Here is a 20,063-nt window from a genome sequence, read left to right as displayed (position 1 = left end):
GGAACGCCTGAAGCAGGAGGAAACAGTCACATGACAGAATTGTCTCGTACATGAAGTGTGCTTTACAAATAAACCTGTCTTGTTTTGCTTTTTGGTGGTTCTGCTGAAACAGATAGAATTCTGACTGATATTAACAACCAGATATTAATAACTGCAGCATTATTTAGCTAATTGGAATTTAGTTTCATTCATTTGCAATAAATGGATAATAATACTTTTTCAAATGTCAAATTTACAATGGTTTGTTTTGTAGAATAGCGCTGCTTGTTATCCATCATTAATAAAATTAATAAATTTGCTATGTACTGTATCGTTTGACACTCGTGCTGAACTAACAGAATGGGAAAAATGAAGTGTTCATGAGTTGGCACTGTCTTAGAACCTACCAGGTGTCACACAAGCCAGTCTTTGGTGGCTGTGTGAATGTCACCAGAAGCTTTGGTTGTTAAAATGGATTTGTTTTAAAGTCACTTTATGAAGGTACAAAACACTTAATTAAAATACTTTGAGATGTATATATTAGAAGTAGAAAGTAGAAGTTGTGTCCGGCAACTTTTTCCAAGCAGTCACTAAACCAGGTGAATTTAATTAGCTCAGCTCCACTGCAGGAAGATGATCCTGTTGGTGAAAACATCTGTTCTAAATGGATTGGTAACAACATATGAGGACCTCTATGTTATTTTTACTTCTACTTTATACACCTCTGAAAATATTGTGTGTAATAGAGCCTCTGTAGACTAAAAAACAACTTATTGGTCTCACCATTGCAGGTCATAAGACAAATAAGCCCACAAGTAAAGCAGCTGAGGAAAGCGCTCAAGGAGACTGTCAGTCACTACTGACAGAGATATTGTTCTCCTGTTAAATATTATTGTTAAGTATTATTGTTAAATATTTTGTTTTCATCTGATACATGTACACCCAGCAGAGTAAAGAAAACAAATGTTAGGCTAAAAACTAATCCTAATGTGTCAAAGCGAATAAAAATGGTTTGAAATTATAACTCAATTTTACACACTTCAGATAAACTAAAATCAAAAGCAACCTTTATTTGTTTGAAACTGTTTCATGCAGTCTATCCTAGAAAAGATAGCCTTGACAGTTATAGAAGATGATGAGGATGAAGAAGAATGCTCTGTTGAGGACCATTGCAAAGTAATGGGGTTTGACTGAAATGGTGAGTTTCATAGATGGTTTGTTACATAACAGTGAGTAGGTACAGTAATACAGGTTGTTTTATTCAACACAATGTGTTTCTGGCAGCATCATGTTAACAGCACAAGCCCTTTCTGGACGAGATGGGAAGTTCTGCCCAGATAACTGACAGTAGAAGTGGTGAATAGCCAAGGTCTTCCCAAGTCTTAAACTTTTTTCAGAATCATGCATTTTCCTGTATACTATCATATATCATAAATACGAGTCATGAGATATGCTTTAGCACTGATGGAAACTGCGCTAAGCTTCAGTGTTTTTGGTTCCTTTTAATGCATTGTGTGACTTCCAGTAATTATGCAGACACTAGATGTCGTGGAATTTATCTGATGAGAAACAAATCTAGAGACCAACCATGCTCTGTCCAATTTATTGACAATGCCCAGATGTTGCGAGCGAGAGGTGTGGAGAGATCTGCCCCTGCTCAGGGTGTTACAGAGATCTTTAGGCATACACAGATAACCTCTGCCTGGCAGCACTAGTCAAAACAACTGTCAGCTTGAAGATAACATCAGTTAAAGCTGAAAAAGGCCTTGAACAGAACGCTTAGTTTTACTAAAGCAAGCTTTCTCGATGGCAGCACACCCCTAAGAACCAGACGACCACACCACCACCGAAGGTCGGCGCAGCCCACAGAAAATTAACAGCATAAACACTGTCACACCAAGCACGGTCCAAAACCCCAACAAATCCAGAACCCGGAGAGGAGCTCATGAAGCAAGGGAAATCTTGCTTTGTCACACCTGAACCAAACAGGGGAGGGGACTGTGTGAGGAAATACATATCTGAGAGGGTTAGGGTTCACGGAAGAGAGCAAACGCAGTCCAGGTCTGGGCCTCTCGGGGGTGGAGGTTTGGCCTCCGCCATGGGGAGTAGGGGGGGGGGGGGGGGGGGGGGGGGGTGTATGGGGGAGTGTGTTGGTGCATGTGGATGAGGGGTAAGGGGGGATGTATGGGGGAGTGTCGTGATTCACGGTGATGGGGGTAGGCGTGTGTGTTGGAGGAGTGTTGGGGTGCAAGTGTGTATATAAATGTGTGTGAGGGTGCATGGGTGTATGGGTGCATAGTGGTACATGTGTATGGGGGATGGGAGGATAGGGGTGTGTATAGAGGAGCGTGGGCGGGCATGTGGGCGGTGGTATAGTGGTATGTGTGTATGGGGGGGTGGAGGGGCAACGGTAATCAAGAGGGTAGGACATGGGTCAGAAAGGTGTTTGTGTGTTCACTTATTGGGGTGTAAGGAAAGAGGGACTGATTGGTGCCTCCTGGGGCCGGCAGTCAGACCTTGGTTGGCATTGGTGAGGGCTCTGGCTGTTGGGGCGGCTGCTCCTGCTTGTCCTGGCCTCGGGGGCCCTGGGAATGGGGGCGTGCCTAGTGCCAATGGCAGCTCACCTTCTAGAGGGAGTCACTTCCCTCTGGTCCTAAATCCCCTTCCCCTTCCCCGCTCTCCACCACACACAGGTAGGGTGTTGGGAGGTGGGCACGGTGTCCTGGGTGGTGAGAAAGGCCATGAAGGTGGTCTTGATCACTGCACCCAGTACTGGCCCACCTCCCAGTTTTAATTACAATTAGTCACCATATCACAAAAAACACACCGACAACTCATGGACATGTTTTGGGGGGCGGGCCATGCAGTGTATGGTGGGCGGGGCTGCTTAGACGGTCCCTCTCCCAACATGGTGGGGTTACTGCCCCTCAATTTTAATTACAAACATCACACACTTCACAATCATTAGCAGGGAAGAAAGGGTCCTCTCACAAACCCTTGTTTCTGGGGCTTTGCTAGGGGGTGCCGTTCAGGCGGGATGGGAGGGCTGCTCAGTAGACCTGGGTCTGGGCTGGCCTGACTAGGCGGAGAACTCTGCTGGCTCTGGGGGTTGCTGGATCGGCTGTGTCTGCAGGGTGGCGGTAGCAGTGGGGGCCCTGGTCAGGGCCTTACTGGTCTCTGCTCCGCCAGGGACGTCCCACACGGGACATGCTGGGAAGGAAAGATGAGGGTGTGCGGGAGCGAATGGATTAAGTTGTGGATGGAATGTAAGATAGTAGAAGTGGGGGGGGTTGTATGGGTAGAGTGGAAGTAGGGTGGGGGAGTGCAATGGGGTGTGTGTGAATATATGGGGTGTGTGATATATGTGTGCATCGGGGAGTATGTGAGTGGGGCAAGGGGAGTAGGGGAGTTTGAGATGGAGCATGTGTAATAGATGGGGTAGGGTATGGTAGATAGGGTGTGTGTCAGGTGAGTCAGTTGGTATGCGTGTGTGTGGGGGGAGTATGTGAGTACAAATAGTCTTTTCTAAAATGGCTGTTAATTTAGGAATCACCTTAAAAAAACCACTGTTCTTATCATCCACAACCTGCAGCTTTAGTTGAATGAACAAACTAAACTATAAAGCTTAGGTTATGTAAAACAATGGAACACACAGGACATAATTGGGCTGACTGTTTAGACTGAGTTAAAATGTATATACGTATCACGCTTCAGATGGAAATGGATTGACCCCTTTCGAAATTGTGCATGGAAGAGCTTTTAAGCTGCCAATGTTTGGGGATGATGAAGCTAAGGCCGACCAAGAAAATACATAAGCAGATTGGATGATACAAATGTTTAAGAATAAATCTGTTGTTAAAAGCAATGATCTGCCAGTCTGTTCTCCTTCTCTGTTGGAACCATCGGTCTTGGCCCCTGGGGATTTAGTCCTGGTACGCATTCTTAAGCAGAAATGTTGGGCTTCTCCAAGATGGATAGGTCCCTTTCGTATCTTACTCGCAACCCCCACCGCTGTAAAACTTGAAGGAAAATCTTCCTGGACTCATGCATCGCATGTGAAGCGTGTGCTTCAGTTCCCAGCCCAAACGGAGGACGCTGACCAGTGTTCTACCTAACATGGCAGGAATGACTGTGTGGCACACCTGAGAAAACTCTCCTCTGTGGAGGATCGAGGACTGGAAGAGCGATCTAACTGTGTTGAGACAGCCCCCCCCCACCGGTGGACTGGGGGGGGGGGGGGGCTGTCCCATGGAGAGGAGCCATGAAGAATAAACATCTTAACATAATTATCATTAAATAAGCTTCCTGCTTATTTAATGATAATTATGTTAAGATGTTAAGGGTTTAAACTTAACGGTTATTTAAAAATCACTTCGCTCAGTGGTTCCCAAACTTTTACTGCACGGCCCCCCTTTTCATCGACGACAATAATGTCAGTTATTGGAGACATTATTGTGTTTCTCATAAGTTACCATGGAGATTCCAGCACCAAACACACACTTTAGTCAGAGCGACGGTGGGAACAGCATGTCCACCTGTTGCTGCGTATCTGAGCGGCAGTGAAACAGATTCACACCACAAACTTCCTGTTTATTAACAACATGATAGCTAGACAAAAGTAAACAAACATTATTTTCTGTGAATGACATCAAAACAAATATGATTGATTTTCTCCGGATGATATAAACCCAGATTGTTGCTGGTCCTCTGGGTCCTGCAGGTGATCCGTAGATACAGCGATGGAGGAATAGAACAGAATATGTGTGTAATGTCAACAAGCTGGTGGCTTTTATCTTGTTTTAATGAGAAAAGCTGAGCTGGAGCTCGGAGTGAAGAAGCTTTATTTAAAACAGAATGTGGGACATCGAGAGTCTGAAAAGCGCCAGTCAGGTTGTTCTGAGTCTGACCTGGAAAATCCCGTCATGAGGAACATTTAATCCTTCAGTCTCATTCTCTCCATCTTCACCCACTGGGCGATGAGCTCCGACTCCATCTTCCTGACCCTGATCACTGATACAGGGTCAGCTTTATTAGATCCCCTGCTCCAAACACCAGAAAAAACCTTGTTAAGAGTTTATTTAGTCAGAGAAAAAAATAACCTTTTAACCTTTCAGATAATTAATTCAGTTTCTGAGAACTAGTTCATCTGTTTTTGGTAAAACCTTTTTAAATGCCATGTTGTGTGAAAAAACGCTCGTCTCCTGACAACAAGTGGACACCATTGGCACTGCAGTAATTCTATCAGGCTACAATAGGTCACACATGTATAAGTGTTTTTTGTTCAGGGACAATAACATCTGCGCATTAGAGAAAACTTTGAAAGGGGGGTCGGGTGGTGGCTTTAAGCAGTTTCTTGTACCTCAGGTCCAGATGATGAGCCCCTCCAGAAACAGTGAGAGCTACCAGCACCGAGCTCAAAGACTTCCTGACCTGAAACAGAGGACAGCCAATTAACTTCTGACTTTTAAAACAAGGGAAATTCTCCTGTCACCTGCTGGTTTTGGACCTGCCTGCTGGTTTTGGGCCTACTTGCTGGTTTCGGGTCTACTTGCTGGTTTCGGCCCTACTTGCTAGTTTTGGCCCTACCTGCTGGTTTTGGTCCTACCTGCTGGTTTCGGGTCTACTTGCTTGTTTCGGCCCTACCTGCTGGTTTCGGGTCTACCTGCTTGTTTTGGCCCATCCTGGTGGTTTCGGGTCTACTTGCTGGTTTCGGCCCTACCTGCTGGTTTCGGGTCTACTTGCTTGTTTTCAGTCTACTTGCTTGTATCGGCCCTACCTGCTGGTTTTGGGTCTACTTGCTTGTTTCGGCCCTACCTGCTGGTTTCGGGTCTACTTGGTTGTTGTCAGTCTACTTGCTTGTTTCGGCCCTACCTGCTGGTTTAGGGTCTACTTGCTTGTTTCGGCCCTACCTGCTGGTTTCGGGTCTACTTGCTTGTTTTGAGTCTACTTGCTTGTTTCGGCCCTACCTGCTGGTTTCGGGTCTACTTGCTTGTTTTGCACCTACCTGCTGGTTTCGGGTCTACTTGCTTGTTTCGACCCTATCTGCTGGTTTCGGGTCTACTTGCTAGTTTTGGCCCTACCTGCTGGTTTCGGGACTACTTTCTTGTTTCGGCCCATCGTGGTGGTGTCGAGTCTACTTGCTTGTTTCAGCCCTACCTGCTGGTTTCGGGTCTACTTGCTTGTTTCGGGTCTACTTGCTGGTTTCGGCCCTACCTGCTGGTTTCGGCCCTACCTGCTGGTTTCGGGTCTACTTGCTTGTTTCAGGTCTACTTGCTTGTTTCGGCCCTACCTGCTGGTTTCGGGTCTACTTGCTTGTTTCGACCCTATCTGCTGGTTTCGGGTCTACTTGCTCGTTTTGGCCCTACCTGCTGGTTTCGGGACTACTTTCTTGTTTCGGCCCATCGTGGTGGTGTCGAGTCTACTTGCTTGTTTCAGCCCTACCTGCTGGTTTCGGGTCTACTTGCTTGTTTCGGGTCTACTTGCTGGTTTCGGCCCTACCTGCTGGTTTCGGCCCTACCTGCTGGTTTCGGGTCTACTTGCTTGTTTCAGGTCTACTTGCTTGTTTCGGCCCTACCTGCTGGTTTCAGGTCTACCTGCTTGTTTTGGCCCATCCTGGTGGTTTCGGGTCTACTTGCTGGTTTCGGCCCTACCTGCTGGTTTCGGGTCTACTTGCTTGTTTTCAGTCTATTTGCTTGTTTCGGCCCTACCTGCTGGTTTCGGGTCTACTTGCTTGTTTCGGCCCTACCTGCTGGTTTCGGGTCTACTTCCTTGTTTCGGCCCATCCTGCTGGTTTTGAGTCTACTTGCTAGGTTTGGCCCTACCTGCTGGTTTCGGGTCTACTTGCTTGTTTCGGCCCTACCTGCTGGTTTCGGGTCTACTTGCTTGTTTCGGCCCATCCTGCTGGTTTTGAGTCTACCTGCTTGTTTTGGCCCATCCTGGTGGTTACGGGTCTACTTGCTTGTTTCGGCCCTACCTGCTGGTTTCGGGTCTACTTGCTTGTTTCGGCCCTACCTGCTGGTTTCGGGTCTACTTGCTTGTTTCGGCCCTACCTGCTGGTTTCGGGTCTACTTGCTTGTTTCGGCCCTACCTGCTGGTTTCGGGTCTACTTGCTTGTTTCGGCCCTACCTGCTGGTTTCGGGTCTACTTGCTTGTGTCGGCCCATCCTGCTGGTTTTGAGTCTACTTGCTAGTTTTGGCCCTACCTGCTTGTTTCGGCCCATCCTGCTGGTTTCGGGTCTACCTGCTTGTTTTGGCCCATCCTGGTGGTTACGGGTCTACTTGCTTGTTTCGGCCCTACCTGCTGGTTTCGGGTCTACTTGCTTGTTTCGGGTCTACTTGTTTGTTTCGGCCCTACTTGCTGGTTTCGGGTCTACTTGCTGGTTTCGGGTCTACTTGCTGGTTTCGGGTCTACTTGCTTGTTTTGGGTCTACTTGCTTGTTTCGGCCCATCCTGCTGGTTTTGAGTCTACTTGCTTGTTTTGGCCCAACCTGATGGTTTCGGGTCTACTTGCTTGTTTCGCCCCTACCTGCTGGTTTCGGGTCTACCTGCTTGTTTCGGCCCATCCTGGTGGTTACGGGTCTACTTGCTTGTTTCGGCCCTACCTGCTGGTTTCAGGTCTACTTGCTTGTTTTGAGTCTACTTGCTTGTTTCAGCCCTACCTGCTGGTTTCGGGTCTACTTGCTTGTTTCGGGTCTACTTGCTTGTTTCGGCCCTACCTGCTGGTTTCGGGTCTACTTGCTTGTTTCGGCCCTACCTACTGGTTTTGAGTCTACTTGCTAGGTTTGGCCCTACCTGCTGGTTTTGAGTCTACTTGCTAGGTTTTGCCCTACCTGCTGGTTTTGAGTCTACTTGCTAGGTTTGGCCCTACCTGCTGGTTTCGGGTCTAATTGCTTGTTTCGCCCCTACCTGCTGGTTTCGGGTCTACTTGCTTGTTTTGCCCTACCTGCTGGTGTCGGGTCTACTTGCTCGTTTTGGCCCTACCTGCTGGTTTCGGATCTACTTTCTTGTTTCGGCCCATCCTGGTGGTTTCGAGTATACTTGCTTGTTTCAGCCCTACCTGCTGGTTTCGGGTCTACTTGCTAGGTTTGGCCCTACCTGCTGGTTTTGAGTCTACTTGCTAGGTTTTGCCCTACCTGCTGGTTTTGAGTCTACTTGCTAGGTTTGGCCCTACCTGCTGGTTTCGGGTCTAATTGCTTGTTTCGCCCCTACCTGCTGGTTTCGGGTCTACTTGCTTGTTTTGCCCTACCTGCTGGTGTCGGGTCTACTTGCTCGTTTTGGCCCTACCTGCTGGTTTCGGATCTACTTTCTTGTTTCAGCCCTACCCGCTGGTTTCGGGTCTACTTGCTAGTTTTGGCCACACCTGCTGGTTTCGGGTCTACTTGGTTGTTTCGCTCCTACCTGCTGGTTTCGGGTCTACTTGCTTGTTTCGCCCCTACCTGCTGGTTTCGGGTCTACCTGCTTGTTTTGGCCCATCCTGGTGGTTTCGGGTCTACCTGCTGGTTTCGGCCCTACCTGCTGGTTTCGGGTCTACTTGCTTGTTTCGGCCCTACCTGCTGGTTTCGGCCCCACCTGCTGGTTTAGGGTCTACTTGCTTGTTTCGGGTCTACTTGCTTGTTTCGGCCCTACCTGCTGGTTTCGGGTCTACTTGCTTGTTTCGGCCCTACCTGCTGGTTTCGGCCCCACCTGCTGGTTTAGGGTCTACTTGCTTGTTTCGGGTCTACTTGCTTGTTTCGGCCCTACCTGCTGGTTTCGGGTCTACTTGCTTGTTTCGGCCCTACCTGCTGGTTTTGAGTCTACTTGCTAGTTTTGGCCCTACCTGCTTGTTTCGGCCCATCCTGCTGGTTTCGGGTCTACCTGCTTGTTTTGGCCCATCCTGGTGGTTACGGGTCTACTTGCTTGTTTCGGCCCTACCTGCTGGTTTCGGGTCTACTTGCTTGTTTCGGGTCTACTTGTTTGTTTCGGCCCTACTTGCTGGTTTCGGGTCTACTTGCTGGTTTCGGGTCTACTTGCTGGTTTCGGGTCTACTTGCTTGTTTCGGCCCATCCTGCTGGTTTTGAGTCTACTTGCTAGTTTTGGCCCTACCTGATGGTTTCGGGTCTACTTGCTTGTTTCGCCCCTACCTGCTGGTTTCGGGTCTACCTGCTTGTTTCGGCCCATCCTGGTGGTTACGGGTCTACTTGCTTGTTTCGGCCCTACCTGCTGGTTTCAGGTCTACTTGCTTGTTTTGAGTCTACTTGCTTGTTTCAGCCCTACCTGCTGGTTTCGGGTCTACTTGCTTGTTTCGGGTCTACTTGCTTGTTTCGGCCCTACCTGCTGGTTTCGGGTCTACTTGCTTGTTTCGGCCCTACCTACTGGTTTTGAGTCTACTTGCTAGGTTTGGCCCTACCTGCTGGTTTTGAGTCTACTTGCTAGGTTTTGCCCTACCTGCTGGTTTTGAGTCTACTTGCTAGGATTGGCCCTACCTGCTGGTTTCGGGTCTAATTGCTTGTTTCGCCCCTACCTGCTGGTTTCGGGTCTACTTGCTTGTTTTGCCCTACCTGCTGGTGTCGGGTCTACTTGCTCGTTTTGGCCCTACCTGCTGGTTTCGGATCTACTTTCTTGTTTCGGCCCATCCTGGTGGTTTCGAGTATACTTGCTTGTTTCAGCCCTACCTGCTGGTTTCGGGTCTACTTGCTAGGTTTGGCCCTACCTGCTGGTTTTGAGTCTACTTGCTAGGTTTGGCCCTACCTGCTGGTTTCGGGTCTAATTGCTTGTTTCGCCCCTACCTGCTGGTTTCGGGTCTACTTGCTTGTTTTGCCCTACCTGCTGGTGTCGGGTCTACTTGCTCGTTTTGGCCCTACCTGCTGGTTTCGGATCTACTTTCTTGTTTCGGCCCATCCTGGTGGTTTCGAGTATACTTGCTTGTTTCAGCCCTACCCGCTGGTTTCGGGTCTACTTGCTAGTTTTGGCCACACCTGCTGGTTTCGGGTCTACTTGCTTGTTTCGCTCCTACCTGCTGGTTTCGGGTCTACTTGCTTGTTTCGCCCCTACCTGCTGGTTTCGGGTCTACCTGCTTGTTTTGGCCCATCCTGGTGGTTTCGGGTCTACCTGCTGGTTTCGGCCCTACCTGCTGGTTTCGGGTCTACTTGCTTGTTTCGGCCCTACCTGCTGGTTTCGGCCCCACCTGCTGGTTTAGGGTCTACTTGCTTGTTTCGGGTCTACTTGCTTGTTTCGGCCCTACCTGCTGGTTTCGGGTCTACTTGCTGGTTTAGGGTCTACTTGCTTGTTTCGGGTCTACTTGCTTGTTTCGGCCCTACCTGCTGGTTTCGGGTCTACTTGCTTGTTTCGGGTCTACCTGCTGGTTTTGAGTCTACTTGCTAGTTTTGGCCCTACCTGCTTGTTTCGGCCCATCCTGCTGGTTTCGGGTCTACCTGCTTGTTTTGGCCCATCCTGGTGGTTACGGGTCTACTTGCTTGTTTCGGCCCTACCTGCTGGTTTCGGGTCTACTTGCTTGTTTCGGGTCTACTTGTTTGTTTCGGCCCTACTTGCTGGTTTCGGGTCTACTTGCTGGTTTCGGGTCTACTTGCTGGTTTCGGGTCTACTTGCTTGTTTCGGCCCATCCTGCTGGTTTTGAGTCTACTTGCTAGTTTTGGCCCTACCTGATGGTTTCGGGTCTACTTGCTTGTTTCGCCCCTACCTGCTGGTTTCGGGTCTACCTGCTTGTTTCGGCCCATCCTGGTGGTTACGGGTCTACTTGCTTGTTTCGGCCCTACCTGCTGGTTTCAGGTCTACTTGCTTGTTTTGAGTCTACTTGCTTGTTTCAGCCCTACCTGCTGGTTTCGGGTCTACTTGCTTGTTTCGGGTCTACTTGCTTGTTTCGGCCCTACCTGCTGGTTTCGGGTCTACTTGCTTGTTTCGGCCCTACCTACTGGTTTTGAGTCTACTTGCTAGGTTTGGCCCTACCTGCTGGTTTTGAGTCTACTTGCTAGGTTTTGCCCTACCTGCTGGTTTTGAGTCTACTTGCTAGGTTTGGCCCTACCTGCTGGTTTCGGGTCTAATTGCTTGTTTCGCCCCTACCTGCTGGTTTCGGGTCTACTTGCTTGTTTTGCCCTACCTGCTGGTGTCGGGTCTACTTGCTCGTTTTGGCCCTACCTGCTGGTTTCGGATCTACTTTCTTGTTTCGGCCCATCCTGGTGGTTTCGAGTATACTTGCTTGTTTCAGCCCTACCTGCTGGTTTCGGGTCTACTTGCTAGTTTTGGCCACACCTGCTGGTTTCGGGTCTACTTGCTTGTTTCGCTCCTACCTGCTGGTTTCGGGAATACTTGCTTGTTTCGCCCCTACCTGCTGGTTTCGGGTCTACCTGCTTGTTTTGGCCCATCCTGGTGGTTTCGGGTCTACCTGCTGGTTTCGGCCCTACCTGCTGGTTTCGGGTCTACTTGCTTGTTTCGGCCCTACCTGCTGGTTTCGGCCCCACCTGCTGGTTTAGGGTCTACTTGCTTGTTTCGGGTCTACTTGCTTGTTTCGGCCCTACCTGCTGGTTTCGGGTCTACTTGCTTGTTTCGGCCCTACCTGCTGGTTTCGGCCCCACCTGCTGGTTTAGGGTCTACTTGATTGTTTCGGGTCTACTTGCTTGTTTCGGCCCTACCTGCTGGTTTCGGGTCTACTTGCTTGTTTCGGCCCTACCTGCTGGTTTTGAGTCTACTTGCTAGTTTTGGCCCTACCTGCTTGTTTCGGCCCATCCTGCTGGTTTCGGGTCTACCTGCTTGTTTTGGCCCATCCTGGTGGTTACGGGTCTACTTGCTTGTTTCGGCCCTACCTGCTGGTTTCAGGTCTACTTGCTTGTTTCAGCCCTACCTGCTGGTTTCGGGTCTACTTGCTTGTTTCGGGTCTACTTGCTTGTTTCGGCCCTACCTGCTGGTTTCGGGTCTACTTGCTTGTTTCGGCCCTACCTACTGGTTTTGAGTCTACTTGCTAGGTTTGGCCCTACCTGCTGGTTTTGAGTCTACTTGCTAGGTTTTGCCCTACCTGCTGGTTTTGAGTCTACTTGCTAGGTTTGGCCCTACCTGCTGGTTTCGGGTCTAATTGCTTGTTTCGCCCAAACCTGCTGGTTTCGGGTCTACTTGCTTGTTTTGCCCTACCTGCTGGTTTCGGGTCTACTTGCTCGTTTTGGCCCTACCTGCTGGTTTCGGATCTACTTTCTTGTTTCGGCCCATCCTGGTGGTTTCGAGTATACTTGCTTGTTTCAGCCCTACCTGCTGGTTTCGGGTCTACTTGCTAGTTTTGGCCACACCTGCTGGTTTCGGGTCTACTTGCTTGTTTCGCTCCTATCTGCTGGTTTCGGGTCTACTTGCTTGTTTCGCCCCTACCTGCTGGTTTCGGGTCTACCTGCTTGTTTTGGCCCATCCTGCTGGTTTCGGGTCTACCTGCTGGTTTCGGCCCTACCTGCTGGTTTCGGGTCTACTTGCTTGTTTCGGCCCTACCTGCTGGTTTCGGGTCTACTTGCTTGTTTTGCCCTACCTGCTGGTGTCGGGTCTACTTGCTCGTTTTGGCCCTACCTGCTGGTTTCGGATCTACTTTCTTGTTTCGGCCCATCCTGGTGGTTTCGAGTATACTTGCTTGTTTCAGCCCTACCCGCTGGTTTCGGGTCTACTTGCTAGTTTTGGCCACACCTGCTGGTTTCGGGTCTACTTGCTTGTTTCGCTCCTACCTGCTGGTTTCGGGTCTACTTGCTTGTTTCGCCCCTACCTGCTGGTTTCGGGTCTACCTGCTTGTTTTGGCCCATCCTGGTGGTTTCGGGTCTACCTGCTGGTTTCGGCCCTACCTGCTGGTTTCGGGTCTACTTGCTTGTTTCGGCCCTACCTGCTGGTTTCGGCCCCACCTGCTGGTTTAGGGTCTACTTGCTTGTTTCGGGTCTACTTGCTTGTTTCGGCCCTACCTGCTGGTTTCGGGTCTACTTGCTTGTTTCGGCCCTACCTGCTGGTTTCGGCCCCACCTGCTGGTTTAGGGTCTACTTGCTTGTTTCGGGTCTACTTGCTTGTTTCGGCCCTACCTGCTGGTTTCGGGTCTACTTGCTTGTTTCGGGTCTACCTGCTGGTTTTGAGTCTACTTGCTAGTTTTGGCCCTACCTGCTTGTTTCGGCCCATCCTGCTGGTTTCGGGTCTACCTGCTTGTTTTGGCCCATCCTGGTGGTTACGGGTCTACTTGCTTGTTTCGGCCCTACCTGCTGGTTACGGGTCTACTTGCTTGTTTCGGGTCTACTTGTTTGTTTCGGCCCTACCTGCTGGTTTCGGGTCTACTTGCTGGTTTCGGGTCTACTTGCTGGTTTCGGGTCTACTTGCTTGTTTCGGCCCATCCTGCTGGTTTTGAGTCTACTTGCTAGTTTTGGCCCTACCTGATGGTTTCGGGTCTACTTGCTTGTTTCGCCCCTACCTGCTGGTTTCGGGTCTACCTGCTTGTTTCGGCCCATCCTGGTGGTTACGGGTCTACTTGCTTGTTTCGGCCCTACCTGCTGGTTTCAGGTCTACTTGCTTGTTTTGAGTCTACTTGCTTGTTTCAGCCCTACCTGCTGGTTTCGGGTCTACTTGCTTGTTTCGGGTCTACTTGCTTGTTTCGGCCCTACCTGCTGGTTTCGGGTCTACTTGCTTGTTTCGGCCCTACCTACTGGTTTTGAGTCTACTTGCTAGGTTTGGCCCTACCTGCTGGTTTTGAGTCTACTTGCTAGGTTTTGCCCTACCTGCTGGTTTTGAGTCTACTTGCTAGGTTTGGCCCTACCTGCTGGTTTCGGGTCTAATTGCTTGTTTCGCCCCTACCTGCTGGTTTCGGGTCTACTTGCTTGTTTTGCCCTACCTGCTGGTTTCGGGTCTACTTGCTCGTTTTGGCCCTACCTGCTGGTTTCGGATCTACTTTCTTGTTTCGGCCCATCCTGGTGGTTTCGAGTATACTTGCTTGTTTCAGCCCTACCTGCTGGTTTCGGGTCTACTTGCTAGTTTTGGCCACACCTGCTGGTTTCGGGTCTACTTGCTTGTTTCGCTCCTACCTGCTGGTTTCGGGTCTACTTGCTTGTTTCGCCCCTACCTGCTGGTTTCGGGTCTACCTGCTTGTTTTGGCCCATCCTGGTGGTTTCGGGTCTACCTGCTGGTTTCGGGTCTACTTGCTTGTTTCGGCCCTACCTGCTGGTTTCGGCCCCACCTGCTGGTTTAGGGTCTACTTGCTTGTTTCGGGTCTACTTGCTTGTTTCGGCCCTACCTGCTGGTTTCGGGTCTACTTGCTTGTTTCGGCCCTACCTGCTGGTTTTGAGTCTACTTGCTAGGTTTGGCCCTACCTGCTGGTTTTGAGTCTACTTGCTAGGTTTGGACCTACCTGCTGGTTTCGGGTCTAATTGCTTGTTTCCCCCCTACCTGCTGGTTTCGGGTCTACTTGCTTGTTTTGCCCCTACCTGCTGGTTTCGGGTCTACTTGCTTATTTCGACCCTGCCTGCTGGTTTCAGGTCTACTTGCTAGTTTTGGCCCCACCTGCTGGTTTCGGGTCTACTTGCTTGTTTCCCCCCTACCTGCTGGTTTCGGGTGTACTTGCTTGTTTTCAGTCCACTTGCTTGTTTCGGCCCTACCTGCTGGTTTCGGGTCTACTTGCTTGTTTCGGCCCTACCTGCTGGTTTCGGGTCTACTTGATTGTTGTCAGTCTACTTGCTTGTTTCGGCCCTACCTGCTGGTTTCGGGTCTACTTGCTTGTTTCGGCCCTACCTGCTGGTTTTGGGTCTACTTGCTTGTTTCGGCCAATCTTGCTGGTTTTGAGTCTACTTGCTAGTTTTGGCCCTACCTGCTTGTTTCGGCCCATCCTGCTGGTTTCAGGTCTACCTGCTTGTTTCGGCCCATCCTGGTGGTTACGGGTCTACTTGCTTGTTTCGGCCCTACCTGCTGGTTTAGGGTCTACTTGCTTATTTCGGGTCTACTTGCTTGTTTCGGCCCTACTTGCTGGTTTCGGCCCTACTTGCTGGTTTCGGGTCTACTTGCTTGTTTTGCCCTACCTGCTGGTTTCGGGTCTACTTGCTTGTTTTGCCCTACCTGCTGGTTTCGGGTCTACTTGCTTGTTTTCAGTCTACTTGCTTGTTCCGGCCCTACCTGCTGGTTTCGGGTCTACTTGGTTGTTTCGGCCCTAGCTGCTGGTTTCGGGTCTACTTGGTTGTTGTCAGTCTACTTGCTTGTTTCGGCCCTACCTGCTGGTTTAGGGTCTACTTGCTTGTTTCGGGTATACTTGCTTGTTTTGGCCCTACGTGCTGGTTTTGAGTCTACTTGCTAGTTTCGGCCAATCCTGGTGGTTTCGAGTCTACTTGCGTGTTTCAGCCCTACCTGCTGGTTTCGGGTCTACTTGCTGGTTTCGGGTTTACTTGCTGGTTTTAGGTCTACTTGCTGGTTTCGGGTCTACCTGCTTGTTTCGGCCCTACCTGCTGGTTTCGGGTCTACTTGCTTGTTTCGGCAATACCTGCTGGTTTCGGGTCTACTTGCTTAGTTTCGGCCCTACCTGCTGGTTTCGGGTTTACTTGCTTGTTTCGGCCCATCCTGCTGGTTTTGAGTCTACTTGCTAGTTTTGGCCCTACCTGCTTGTTTCGGCCCATCCTGCTGGTTTTGAGTGTACTTGCTTGTTTCGGCCCATCCTGCTGGTTTCGGGTCTACTTGCTGGTTTCGGCCCTACCTGCTGGTTTCAGGTATACTTGCTTGTTTTGGGTCTACTTGCTTGTTTCGGCCCTACTGGCTGGTTTCGGGTCTACTTGCTGGTTTCGGGTCTACTTGCTTGTTTCGGGTCTACTTGCTTGTTTCGGGTCTACTTGCTTGTTTCGGCCCATCCTGCTGGTTTTAGGTCTACTTGCTGGTTTCGGGTCTACCTGCTTGTTTCGGCCCTACCTGCTGGTTTCGGGTCTACTTGCTTGTTTCGGCAATACCTGCTGGTTTCGGGTCTACTTGCTTAGTTTCGGCCCTACCTGCTGGTTTCGGGTTTACTTGCTTGTTTCGGCCCATCCTGCTGGTTTTGAGTCTACTTGCTAGTTTTGGCCCTACCTGCTTGTTTCGGCCCATCCTGCTGGTTTTGAGTGTACTTGCTTGTTTCGGCCCATCCTGCTGGTTTCGGGTCTACTTGCTGGTTTCGGCCCTACCTGCTGGTTTCAGGTATACTTGCTTGTTTTGGGTCTACTTGCTTGTTTCGGCCCTACTGGCTGGTTTCGGGTCTACTTGCTGGTTTCGGGTCTACTTGCTTGTTTCGGGTCTACTTGCTTGTTTCGGGTCTACTTGCTTGTTTCGGCCCATCCTGCTGGTTTTGAGTCTACTTGCTAGTTTTGGCCCTACCTGTTGGTTTCGGGTCTACTTGCTTGTTTCGCCACTACCTACTGGTTTCGGGTCTACTTGCTTGTTTCGGCCCTACCTGCTGGTTTCAGGTCTACTTGCTTGTTCTGAGTCTACTTGCTTGTTTCAGCCCTACCTGCTGGTTTCTGGTCTACTTGCTTGTTTCGGGTATACTTGCTTGTTTCGGCCCTACCTGCTGGTTTCGGCCCTACCTGCTGGTTTCGGGTGTACTTGCTTGTTTCGGCCCTACCTGCTGGTTTTGAGTCTACTTGCTAGGTTTGGCCCTACCTGCTGGTTTTGAGTCTACTTGCTAGGTTTGGCCCTACCTGCTGGTTTCGGGTCTAATTGCTTGTTTCGCCCCTACCTGCTGGTTTCGGGTCTACTTGGTTGTTGTCAGTCTACTTGCTTGTTTCGGCCCTACCTGCTGGTTTAGGGTCTACTTGCTTGTTTCGGGTATACTTGCTTGTTTTGGCCCTACGTGCTGGTTTTGAGTCTACTTGCTAGTTTCGGCCAATCCTGGTGGTTTCGAGTCTACTTGCGTGTTTCAGCCCTACCTGCTGGTTTCGGGTCTACTTGCTGGTTTCGGGTTTACTTGCTGGTTTTAGGTCTACTTGCTGGTTTCGGGTCTACCTGCTTGTTTCGGCCCTACCTGCTGGTTTCGGGTCTACTTGCTTGTTTCGGCAATACCTGCTGGTTTCGGGTCTACTTGCTTAGTTTCGGCCCTACCTGCTGGTTTCGGGTTTACTTGCTTGTTTCGGCCCATCCTGCTGGTTTTGAGTGTACTTGCTTGTTTCGGCCCATCCTGCTGGTTTCGGGTCTACTTGCTGGTTTCGGCCCTACCTGCTGGTTTCAGGTATACTTGCTTGTTTTGGGTCTACTTGCTTGTTTCGGCCCTACTGGCTGGTTTCGGGTCTACTTGCTGGTTTCGGGTCTACTTGCTTGTTTCGGGTCTACTTGCTTGTTTCGGGTCTACTTGCTTGTTTCGGCCCATCCTGCTGGTTTTGAGTCTACTTGCTAGTTTTGGCCCTACCTGTTGGTTTCGGGTCTACTTGCTTGTTTCGCCACTACCTACTGGTTTCGGGTCTACTTGCTTGTTTCGGCCCTACCTGCTGGTTTCAGGTCGACTTGCTTGTTCTGAGTCTACTTGCTTGTTTCAGCCCTACCTGCTGGTTTCTGGTCTACTTGCTTGTTTCGGGTATACTTGCTTGTTTCGGCCCTACCTGCTGGTTTCGGCCCTACCTGCTGGTTTCGGGTGTACTTGCTTGTTTCGGCCCTACCTGCTGGTTTTGAGTCTACTTGCTAGGTTTGGCCCTACCTGCTGGTTTTGAGTCTACTTGCTAGGTTTGGCCCTACCTGCTGGTTTCGGGTCTAATTGCTTGTTTCGCCCCTACCTGCTGGTTTCGGGTCTACTTGGTTGTTGTCAGTCTACTTGCTTGTTTCGGCCGTACCTGCTGGTTTAGGGTCTACTTGCTTGTTTCGGGTATACTTGCTTGTTTTGGCCCTACGTGCTGGTTTTGAGTCTACTTGCTAGTTTCGGCCAATCCTGGTGGTTTCGAGTCTACTTGCGTGTTTCAGCCCTACCTGCTGGTTTCGGGTCTACTTGCTGGTTTCGGGTTTACTTGCTGGTTTTAGGTCTACTTGCTGGTTTCGGGTCTACCTGCTTGTTTCGGCCCTACCTGCTGGTTTCGGGTCTACTTGCTTGTTTCGGCAATACCTGCTGGTTTCGGGTCTACTTGCTTAGTTTCGGCCCTACCTGCTGGTTTCGGGTTTACTTGCTTGTTTCGGCCCATCCTGCTGGTTTTGAGTGTACTTGCTTGTTTCGGCCCATCCTGCTGGTTTCGGGTCTACTTGCTGGTTTCGGCCCTACCTGCTGGTTTCAGGTATACTTGCTTGTTTTGGGTCTACTTGCTTGTTTCGGCCCTACTGGCTGGTTTCGGGTCTACTTGCTGGTTTCGGGTCTACTTGCTTGTTTCGGGTCTACTTGCTTGTTTCGGGTCTACTTGCTTGTTTCGGCCCATCCTGCTGGTTTTGAGTCTACTTGCTAGTTTTGGCCCTACCTGTTGGTTTCGGGTCTACTTGCTTGTTTCGCCACTACCTACTGGTTTCGGGTCTACTTGCTTGTTTCGGCCCTACCTGCTGGTTTCAGGTCTACTTGCTTGTTCTGAGTCTACTTGCTTGTTTCAGCCCTACCTGCTGGTTTCTGGTCTACTTGCTTGTTTCGGGTATACTTGCTTGTTTCGGCCCTACCTGCTGGTTTCGGGTGTACTTGCTTGTTTCGGCCCTACCTGCTGGTTTTGAGTCTACTTGCTAGGTTTGGCCCTACCTGCTGGTTTTGAGTCTACTTGCTAGGTTTGGCCCTACCTGCTGGTTTCGGGTCTAATTGCTTGTTTCGCCCCTACCTGCTGGTTTCGGGTCTACTTGCTTGTTTTGCCCTACCTGCTGGTTTCGGGTCTACTTGCTTGTTTCGACCCTACCTGCTGGTTTCGGGTCTACCTGCTTGTTTTGGCCCATCCTGGTAGTTTCGGGTCTACTTGCTGGTTTCGGCCCTACCTGCTGGTTTCGGGTCTACTTGCTTGTTTTCAGTCTACTTGCTTGTTTCGGTCCTACCTGCTGGTTTCGGGTCTACTTGGTTGTTGTCAGTCTACTTGCTTGTTTCGGCCCTACCTGCTGATTTAGGGTCTACTTGCTTGTTTCGGGTCTACTTGATTGTTGTCAGTCTACCTCCTTGTTTCGGCCCTACCTGCTGGTTTCGGGTCTACTTGCTTGTTTCGGCCCTACCTACTGGTTTCGGGTCTACTTGCTTGTTTCGGCCCTACCTGCTGGTTTCGGGCCTACTTGCTTGTTTCGGCCCTACCTGCTGGTTTCGGGTTTACTTGCTTGTTTCGGCCCATCCTGCTGGTTTTGAGTCTACTTGCTAGTTTTGGCCCTACCTGCTTGTTTCGGCCCATCCTGCTGGTTTTGAGTGTACTTGCTTGTTTCGGCCCATCCTGCTGGTTTCGGGTCTACTTGCTGGTTTCGGCCCTACCTGCTGGTTTCGGGTCTACTTGCTTGTTTCGGGTCTACTTGCTTGTTTCGGCCCTACTTGCTGGTTTCGGGTCTACTTGCTGGTTTCGGGTCTACGTGCTTGTTTCGGGTCTACTTGCTTGTTTCGGCCCATCCTGCTGGTTTTGAGTCTACTTGCTAGTTTTGGCCCTACCTGTTGGTTTCGGGTCTACTTGCTTGTTTCGCCACTACCTACTGGTTTCGGGTCAACCTGCTTGTTTCGGCCCATCCTGGTGGTTACGGGTCTACTTGCTTGTTTCGGCCCTACCTGCTGGTTTCAGGTCTACTTGCTTGTTCTGAGTCTACTTGCTTGTTTCAGCCCTACCTGCTGGTTTCTGGTCTACTTGCTTGTTTCGGGTCTACTTGCTTGTTTCGGCCCTACCTGCTGGTTTCGGGTCTACTTGCTTGTTTTGCCCTACCTGCTGGTTTCGGGTCTACTTGCTCGTGTTGGCCCTACCTGCTGGTTTCGGATCTACTTTCTTGTTTCGGCCCATCCTGGTGGTTTCGAGTATACTTGCTTGTTTCAGCCCTACCTGCTGGTTTCGGGTCTACTTGCTAGTTTTGGCCACACCTGCTGGTTTCGGGTCTACTTGCTTGTTTCGCTCCTACCTGCTGGTTTCGGGTCTACTTGCTTGTTTCGCCCCTACCTGCTGGTTTCGGGTCTACCTGCTTGTTTTGGCCCATCCTGGTGGTTTCGGGTCTACCTGCTGGTTTCGGCCCTACCTGCTGGTT

General features: G+C 50.3%; 1 protein-coding gene across 1 annotated transcript in view; it reads right to left on the bottom strand.

The window, feature by feature from the left end:
* Positions 1–4,592: 4,592 nt before the first annotated feature.
* dpp7 (dipeptidyl-peptidase 7) overlaps positions 4,593–20,063 on the bottom strand; it is a 182,718-nt gene continuing 167,247 nt past the window's right edge. Inside the window, exons 12-13 of the mRNA XM_079250952.1 lie at positions 5,339–5,409; positions 4,593–5,018 (exon numbers count right to left, since the gene is read on the bottom strand). Of these exons, the coding sequence (XP_079107078.1) occupies positions 4,913–5,018; positions 5,339–5,409 (177 nt within the window). The 3' untranslated portion in view covers positions 4,593–4,912. The remainder of the gene's footprint in view (positions 5,019–5,338; positions 5,410–20,063) is intronic.

Source organism: Telmatherina bonti (genome assembly GCF_933228915.1).
Source record: "Telmatherina bonti genome assembly, chromosome: 13".
Classification (NCBI taxonomy): domain Eukaryota; kingdom Metazoa; phylum Chordata; class Actinopteri; order Atheriniformes; family Telmatherinidae; genus Telmatherina; species Telmatherina bonti.
Note: the sequence above shows the minus strand (reverse complement) of the source record. Positions and strands in the feature narration are given on the sequence as shown.